At 32.0% G+C, this 9,900-nt stretch overlaps 1 protein-coding gene across 17 annotated transcripts in view; it reads right to left on the bottom strand.

Annotated features, from left to right (window-relative positions):
* Positions 1-1,647: 1,647 nt before the first annotated feature.
* RBM46 (RNA binding motif protein 46) overlaps positions 1,648-9,900 on the bottom strand; it is a 49,796-nt gene continuing 41,543 nt past the window's right edge. For 7 of the 17 annotated variants that reach the window (XM_054485321.1, XM_054485319.1, XM_054485322.1 and 4 more), the window contains one exon: positions 3,943-9,775. Coding sequence is in view for 9 of the 17 variants with exons in the window: in XM_054485313.1 (XP_054341288.1) it covers positions 2,390-2,589 (200 nt within the window). In the remaining 8 variants the exon portion in view is untranslated. Of the gene's footprint in view, positions 3,656-3,942; positions 9,776-9,900 lie in introns of those variants that run through there. The other 10 variants (XM_054485332.1, XM_054485324.1, XM_054485333.1 and 7 more) reach the window with 2 other exon arrangements.

The raw sequence follows: 9,900 nt of genomic DNA, 5'->3' as shown, positions 1-9,900 counted from the left end.
TTTGACATGAATGTGCTAATTTCTATATTTCCAGTTAAAGGGAGTAGGGATGAAAAACTACAAAGTACTATGCACTTCATATAACTATACCCATATAATACCACCCACCACCTGAGTGTCTTCCATTTGCTAGGTTTTTTACCTATGTGTACTATGACTTTACAGAAGTGAAAAGTATGGCTAAGATTAAAAACTGTGTCCAAGTTCAAAGAGCTGTTACTTAATGGAGTGGGATTTGACTAACACAGCTTATATGCTTCTCATCCAATCACCATGGATCTCCAAATACAATGTGTGGTTGGTAAGCTCAATTGTTTGATTTTTATTGAAAGTGAAAAAGCTATGTGGAAACTTGCAATTATGATGATGGGCTATTTCAAACATTTCTATGAAAAACTAAGTGTCTCTTTTTCTTCTGGCTCAGTCTCAGTAACCTCTGTATTCCAAAGGTATTACCACAATCACCAACGAAATACTCACTGTATGCTTGCTGAGTGATATGCACCTGTGAGCCCCACATACACCTGGCAATTAAAGAGCAAAATCTATGCAATTCAACAGTTGAGTAAGGAGAAAAATAGTATTTGTTAAGCACTGTATCTATGCTCATTTAAATTAGAAAATCTAAGGCAGTAAACTGGAAGGTAAGTATTGCACATGATTTATATGGAATGCACATTATTTAAAGGTTGAAAAAACTGAGATAAATTTCCATGTAACTTCTGCTTGAAACTTGAGAAAAAAAAATTTGCAACTATTTCAAATTGTTTACAAATGCTATGTCCCATACAGCTGCACAATGAGTTGATAAAAAAAAGGTAATGTTTGCTATCTGAAAGATTTCTCAGACATCAATTATAAAACTATCACTAGCAATCATTATAAATGTATACTAAAATATTGAAGTCAAAATGACTTGAATTCATTAATTATTCATAACTGAAAGGCAGAAACTTCAGTGGGTCTATTAAAGTATTTCTATTAGTCCCTCAAAATAATTTTTGTTACTATTTTACAAAACAATTTATATTTCTTCCAAAAAAAATGGGATACATGTGCAGAACATGCAGGTTACATAGATATACATATGTGGTTTGCTGCACCTATTGACCTGTCTGCTAAATTCCCTCCCCTCACCCCCAGCCCCAAAAAGGCCCTGGTGTGTGTTGTTTCCCTCTTTGTGACCATGTGTTCTCAATGTTCAGCTCCCACTTATGAGTAAGCACATGTGGTGGTTTCCTGTTCCTGTGTTAGTCTGCTGAGGATGATGGCCTCCAGCCTCATCCATGTCCCTTCAAAAGACATGATCTCATTCCTTTTTATGGCTGCACAGTATTCCATGGTGTATATGTACCACATTTTCTTTATCCAGTCTATCATTAATGGACATTTGGATTGGTTTCATGTATTTGCTATTGTAAATAGTACGGCAATAAACATACGTGCGCATGTGTCTTTATAGAATGATTTATATTCTTTTGGGTATATAAAAACAATTTTCTTTCTTCAACATCCTTCACTTGAGTCTCATAAAAGCACTGAGCCTATGACGGTGTAACTAGGAAGTGAAATTGTTCTCAAGAAAAGCTCAAAGTGATTGTGAGAACTAAAGGTTTTGTCATTCTAATAAAAAGAAAACACACAATAGAAGCATCACATATTTAATGTCAAAAAATTTGAATTCAAGTACAAAAATTAACACATGATTTCAACATTAAAAACCCATAACACTTGTTATTAACAATACAAAGAATATCAAAAACACAAATGAAGCATAACTATAAAATGCTTAAATACATTAACAGCAAAATTATAATTTGTGTCTAACAAATAACGAAAATATCTATAGTTATTTTCAAGGACCACAATGGTAGACTGCTTTTTCTTTAGTACTGCACAGAATTTGTATCTTAATCTTTTTGTCTCATCATTTCTTTCTACATAATGGTTAGATGCTTCTGGTCATATAATTGTTCTAATCTCCAGTACAGATAGTGATCCTTGGTAATCAAATCTACTATAACCATTGTCTTCAAGTGCTTTAATATTTGTGAAATACTACTAAGTAAAATTATGCAAAAAATTAACATAAATGACTAGGTTCTATTGCCCACTGAGGAAGTAGAAGAAAATCCTAAAAGTTTAAAAAGAATAGTAGTTTGCTGTACCTTTATCAAGAGAACCACTGAATAACTTTTTAAACTTTGCATTTTTATAAATTCTACAACTCCATGTTATTCTGAATTATAGCTGACGTTTAGTACTTTGGAATAAATATCTTTTTAAAACCAAATGTGCAAACCCGATTCTAAAATAAAACAGTATTTTAATTTGCAAGTTTTCATACTACAAATTTACACAAATTTTCATACTAATGTTAGTATTTTCTTCAGAAGAATGAGGCCTGATTGGAGATATATAGTCGCTGTCCAACATGGCTGCCACTAGGAAGTGATATTGTTGGTGACAAGGGATAGCCTGGATAAGAATAAGGCCTTGAAGTATAAGGAAGCACGCTGGGAGTCCCAGAAGAGAGGGTAGCACTAACAGGGGAAAGACTATTTATTGAGCTGCGACGGAAATTGTAGTCTGTAAATAAATACATGAACAATTATGCTGTACATCTTTATGGACACAAATTTAATTTAAAGAGACAAAGCATTAAACAATAATCACATTTTAACATAATGTTCTAACATTGGAAATCTTGATGATACTATATTGCTGGTTAAAGATTATTTCAGCATTCACTGCACTGCAAATCCTGAGAGTTTTGTCAGTATTACCTTTCCTTTACTCACACAATGTTTCAGAGATCTTACCAGAATGAATTCTTGGATATCTACTATTTCTTGGAGTTCTGATTATAGAAAAAAAGAATGTCTCATTTCTCTTGCTCTACAAAGGAGCTTCTTTTAAATTTGGTTCTAAGGGGTAGTACATGAAGAAAAGATAAAAAACAGTGAATTCATATTTGCTTTTTTTTTCTTTGAAGCTGTATTAGGCATCAAACCAGCAGAAACATTCACCCTGGACTGCAAAAACATTTGGTATAAACTAGCTGGCCAATATTTCATTATTTAAATACTAATATAAACATTTATCTAACTCAACATACTGATTTAACATTAAAAGTCCTACTGGTATGATAAAACACTAAAATGAATTACCTTTATTAAATAAACTTCAAAAAACCATTATCAACTTATAGTACAGAAAAATATCCAATTAAACCAAATTATTAAAAAATATTTGAAATACTGCTGTTTCACAATAAACATTCATCTTATGCATCAATAATTTCCTGTTTCATTAACTGCGACATTTATATGTGTGTGTATATATTACAGACCAAATTTTTAAATCCTGTACCTTCCAAAAACTCAACTATGTTCTTTAGTGTAAAATAAGCCAAGGGTGTGACAATGACTATAAAATCATTATTTAGAAACATTATGGTGTTTCTAGGAATGGAAGAAAAAAAATTAGGTCATCTAATGTACAAGTAAGTTTTTTTCTATAATACTGTCCTGGTACTATAAATGATGCCTATACCATAGGTGCATTAACTTAATGTTGTCATGGGACTTAATGTTTAGCCAACAGGAATGAGATCAACTGCAGGAGAGTAAGCTCAAGCAACATCAGAAAGGACCTAGTTCAGGAAAAAACAAAAAAAAAGGAAAAATGAAAATCAGTTAAATATAGGTTTAATTTCCAGCATTATAAAACTCTAATTAAACTAATTTTATAACCTTTTTATGAATGGTACCATAAGATCAACAAAGTGATCTGTTCCAGGAAGACATAAATACATTTAAAGTAACCAGTTCCAAATATTTTCAGTATTTTGAAAATGAATGAGAAATTACTTTGATATCATTTACTTTTCTAACATTCAAAGTAGGATGACTCTACGTACCATACAATTTATTTATTTATTTATTTGAGACAGAGTTTCACTCTTGTTGCCCAGGCTGGGGTGCAATGGTGCGGTCTCAGCTCACTGCAACCTCCACCTCCTGGGTTCAAGTGATTCTCTTGCCTCCGCCTCCCAAGTAGCTGGGATTACAGGCACCCACCACCATACCCGGTCAATTTTTGTATTTTTAGCAGAGATGGGGTTTCACCATGTTGGCCGGGCTGGTCTTGAACTACTGACCTCAGGTGATCCACCTCAGCCTCCCAAAGTACTGGGATTACAGGTGTGAGCTACCGTGCCTCGTGCTTTTTTTTTTTTTTCTTTTAAAGGATCCACTTCACCTGAAGGGTTTGGTATTGAGTATAAAGGGGACCATTACTGGCTCCATGTATTCCCAGATAACTGCTTTATTAAAAAAAGTCTGATTCTTTCCTTCTGAAAATTATTATGCAAATACAGTCAATTTCTTATTAGCCATTTATCTGTAATACACCCAGCTCTTCAAATTTTAACAATGTGGTCATCAACAATACAATTTAGAAGAGCAGGCTACCGCAAACAGGGAAATGTAGTTTTCAAAGAGAAATCACTTTTGTTTTGAGTTTACATCCACTCAAGAAGTAATGCAGTCTATTTATGAAATGTGGATACTGAAGGTATCTTCAGGTAATGCAGCCTATTTATGAATTGTGAACACAGAAGGTATCTTCAGGGAAAGATTTCAGAAAGCGGATAGCCAAGCAGTTGGCTACTAGCATAACGCCTAGCTTATCTTCATTCCTGATAGTCCCCATTGTAAACCTTGAACTTAAGCCCTTAAATATACACAATGATCATTTGTTGTACTGCATATTTTCAAGGAGACTAAATTAAATACAAAATTAAAAGTTGATTATGACTTTATTCATGTAGCATAAATCCAAAGGAAAAAAAAACTCTTCACAAATAACAAAGATTAGGAAACAAAAGGTTTCAGAAGTTTGTAAGATTTACAAGCATTTCAAAAATAAATTTTATTACTAAAATCACTAAGAATCTAAATATATTCAGGAAGACATCTAGCTGGTTAGAAAATACAATACAAACCAAATTTCAATGAATGAAATGTAAGCTTTAAATGCTTAGTGGGATGAACCTAGAAGTACAATCATGTTTTCCTCAGATCTATTATAACATATGATTTTCATATCATAGGAAATAAAAAGCAGAAATTCTAATTTTCAGAAAACACATTAATAAATTAGTTTAAATTCCTAGCATATACTTATTTGCCCACCCCTAGTTTTTCTTCCCAATTAACATCCTTAGCTCTTCAATCCCACTGTTTCTGCCTCAGACTGGGATCTGTACTTCAGATCCCTTCTTAAAGAATGATACAGAGCCAATTTCAGAATGTAAGTTTTACACTAAGTGTTATTCAACTGCCTTAACACTTTGAACATTGATATACAATTTATATAAAATAAAACGCATACATCCTATGTTTATTTCAATGAGTCTTGATAATTGTATAAATCTATGTAATTGATACTCAAAACAAGATATAAAACATATCCCCAATCCAGAAATTTCCTGTACCCTTTTCCAGCCAACAGACCTTCACTTGGAGGCAACCACCTTCTGATTTCTATTTCAATAAATCAGTTTTGCCTGTTCTTAGACTTCATATAGTATGCATTAAGTATTTTTATGTCTATCTTCTTTCTCTCAACATAATTTTAAGTACATTTGAATTAATTTTTACCAATAAAAAATAAGTTACAAAAAGAGGAGGCCTCTATACAAAATAAGAATGGTTTTTTTTCCATTCACAAAGAGAATCCACTGACGTATCTTGCCTTGCCAAGTCTAAACGCAAATAGCTTGTTTTGGTAAAATTATTCCAGAAAGATAATCCAGACAATCTCTCAATATAATTTCTAAGATTCGTTCACGTTGTACCTTTCAGTAGTTTCTTCATTTTTATGGTTATTATTTCATTGTGTGAATATACTTCAATTTCATTATCTATTTGCCTAATGATGAACATCTGGGTTGTTTCTAAGTTTTATTATGAATAAAGCTGCTATGAACATTTTTATACAAATCTTTTGGTGGATAGATGTTTTCATTTCTTTTGGGTCAATATCTGGGAATGGGATTGCTAGGTCATAGGATAGATGACCCATACTGCTTAAAGAGTTCTCCAGTATGACCATTTTATATTCGCACCAGTAAAATATGAGACTTCCAGTTGCTCCACATTCCAACATTTGGTACTGCCAGCAATTTTAATCATACCTATTCCAACCTCTCATTCAACTCATGCAGCTCTGCATTCCCTTGTTTTATATGCTAAACTTTCACTTGAAGTAAAGGTTGTTTTGTGGAGAAAAAAAAAAAAACAGAACAACTGCTCTGACATAACGGATTATTATAGAAAACCTGATCAAATGTTATCTTTAATTTCCTATTTATATATGGAATACAAATATTTTCATAGAACAAATTTGATATATACAAAGAATAGCAAATAAGCTTAACCTTAAGTGGCAATTCTAATTAAGCAGTAATGGCTAATAGGAATTCTAGATTCAGAAAGATTCTGGTGGTGTGTCTGGAATAAACAGGAAAGCGAGGGATGACTTAGGCCACATCTGACAAAGGAGCAAGAGTAGAGACTGGTAGTACATACACCACATACTTGTCAGGCCTGTTTATGTGGCTACTATAATTTGGTCTACCACCTTTTTGTATCCAACACAAAGACAGTCTGGTAGTGAATAATACCAGTACGTTTCTCAGTGAAAATGTAAACAGTGGATAGATACATTGCTTCAATGTATTTCTTGTTTTAATTCGTCTTACACATCTTGACCAAACATCACTAATTTTTAGCTGCTTTTCTGTCTTAAAGATGAAGAAAACCCTTAATAGAGACTTTAAAGTGAGATGAAAGTGTCTTCTCATATTAATTTTGACTCCCTTTTTCTTTTGTTTCTGACTAGATACTCTTCAGACTAATTTTTCATTTAAAAAATATATTCCTCATAATTGGTTTCTTCCGTTAGCTACGTGAGTTCTACCACCACATCCATCCATTTTCTGATATATCTCTAAGTCTGCAACTTAGTGATTTTTATCACATGTACAACAGCACCACTATAAAATTCTAGAACATTTTCATCATCCTAAAAAGAAACTCTGTTATCTATTAGCAGTCACTCCCATTCTCTCTTCTCTCAGCCCCAGCAACTACTAGCCTTTGTATTTCTATAGACTTGCCTATTCTGGACTTTTTGTACAAATTTATGTGGTCTTTTGGAACTGACTTTATAACATAATGCTTTCAAGGCTCACACATGTTGTGGCATGTATCAGAACTTCATCCCTTTTAATGGCTGAATAATATTTCATCATATAGCTAGATTATACATTGTTTATCCACTCATCAGTTGATAAATATTTGGGTTGTTTCAACCTTTTGGCTATTATTTATAATACTGCTAAGGAATAATATGTACAAGTGTTTGTGTGAACATATGTTTTAAATTCTCTTTAGTAAGTAACTAGGAATGAAACTGCTGAGTCATACAGTAATTCCCCGTATAACTTTTTGAGAAATTGCTCAACTGTTTTCCAAGGTAGTTAAGACTATACTATTTTACATTCCCACCAGTGTTAAGGATGAGACACCTGATCTTTTCATCTACGAAGTATGTTTATCAGACCTTTAACACATATTTTAAGCATTTCTTTAGATACCTATGAGATCTGTATTGAAATTTTTTTAAAAAAAGCTTATTGTACCATTTTATTATTATTTCAATTTCTAACATTCAATAACCATAACTGAAATAACTATCTCAATAACTTACTTTCTCAAACACTAAATTTTATCTGAAAAAAACAAAACAAAACAAAACAAAACTTTTTTTTTTTTTTTTTTTTTTTTTTTTTAGCTATACTACTACTATACATTCCCAGAACATAAAATATGGCTGGGTTCAAACACAGAGATTAAAATATCATATTAGTATAAATAATATCTATCATTTATTTTGTACTTTCTATTCTAGTACAGAAAATCAAGAGCTAAATAAGCAGAGGAAATAAAGAAATGAAATTTCTTTAAAATGAAATTTTAAATTATCTAAAGATTACAATTTAAACCTTCGAAAGCAAGGGGCTGAAATTCTAGAAAATGCAAACTAATCTAGAGTGGTTGCCTGAGAATGAGAATGGAAGGAAGAATGGATTACAATGGGGCATGGGGCAACTTTTGAGGGTGAAGGAAATGTTTGTTTTCTTAACTGTGGTGTCATTTCATAGATATAGACATAAATTAAAATGAACCGAATTGTACACTTTAAGTATGGGCATTTTGTTGTATTTTATTTATACCTCAATAAAGTCAGAAACATATTAAATAAAAACAAATTAAACTCAAGTGTGTCTTTGGGTTAGCTTCAGTATTTCCCAAACCACATCCCGTACAATTAAAGTGCAAGAATTTCTTAAAACAAGCATCCTATAGCCAAATAATCTCAAGAAAAATTTAGAACAGATAGGCTTATACATTAAACAGGTTGCTACCTCAATTACCTAGGATGCTAGTATGCACTATGATTTTCCAAAGGAAGTATTTAGTATACAGTTTTTCCCAAACCTGTTTGACCTTAGAAGCAGTTATTTCACTGAATTTTGAATATCAAGGAAGAAATCTTAATGGAGTTAATACATAATGGGAAAACATTAAAAACAAAACAGAACAAAATCTTCAAATATATTAAACACAGCAATTAAAAGCTCAAATGCCTTCAGAGGCAAGGCAACACACAAACAAAAAGAACACAAAGAGGGTCAAGAATAAAACAACAGATACTTATTTGTACTGAAAATAAGTCTAGTTGCTTTCCATTAAAAAAAAGTACATCTAGAGCTTCTAGTTTGCTACCTTTGTATTAAGAGATAATTATGTCCAACTCCTTTTAGGCCATTTGGAAAGTGAGTACTAGAACAGCAGCTTATGAGAGAAAAAATTACATTCAGAGCTGCAGCAATCTAGGTAGGCTTCAGTATAGGTTAAAAAAAAAGTTGTCGCTCACTAAAACCATGTGGGCAAAAAAGAAAAGCCTTAGAAAATACAGCAATTCTTTTCAAGTTTTATTTCTGTAAGTAAAATCAGTCCTTGTAACTCAAATTTTGAACTATAAAAAGTTGGAAGGACCTCTAAGACTGGCATCACTTATTTGAATTTTTATGCTAAGATTAAGATCTGTAAAAATAAAATTTAAGTCTCAAGTATAACAAGCATTTCTCTCTGAGTCTGAGAACAGATTATATTAATTGTAATGGCAATATTATTAAGTGATAAAAATAACCACACAAGATTAGTACAACTGAATCCACATAACAGACTTAAGTACTATTATTATCCCCTTTGTCAATGAGGAAGTGAAGCACAAAAAGGTCAAGTTAACTTACTCAAGGACACAGATGTAGTACATGAATTACATCCTAGAAAACATCACATTCCTTTGCCTCTACATGTAAAAAAAGACTTTGTAAAGTAATAATCTTGACTCAAATAAGCTATCTTTCAACTTCCTACTAAAACTTATCTTCCTCAAGAAGTACCTTGTTGAATAAACTAAACACTAAGTCTTAGTAAATACAACTTTTATCCCAAACTGTTTCAATAAGATTTGGGTTTAAGGTTGAAAAACAAGAGAGTCCTATTTTCAGATACTTTTGAGAAATACTTGGATAATCTATAAATAACACACTAACTCCAAATATATCGAATTTATAATACTGTTTACCATCTTGGTGGTTCAAGGTATACCAGCATGTTGAATGTTTTGAGAAGACCTGAAATACAGAAACCCACTTTAACTTTTTAAAACATTTGCTTAATGAGTCTATAATGAACAAGGCTATTATAAAAAATACTTCATAAAGTTTCATTGTTTTCATTATAAAGAACAATTTAAAAC

This window comes from Pongo pygmaeus, chromosome 3 (genome assembly GCF_028885625.2).
Source record: "Pongo pygmaeus isolate AG05252 chromosome 3, NHGRI_mPonPyg2-v2.0_pri, whole genome shotgun sequence".
NCBI classification, from domain to species: domain Eukaryota; kingdom Metazoa; phylum Chordata; class Mammalia; order Primates; family Hominidae; genus Pongo; species Pongo pygmaeus.
This window is presented reverse-complemented; position numbering and strand designations above follow the sequence as displayed.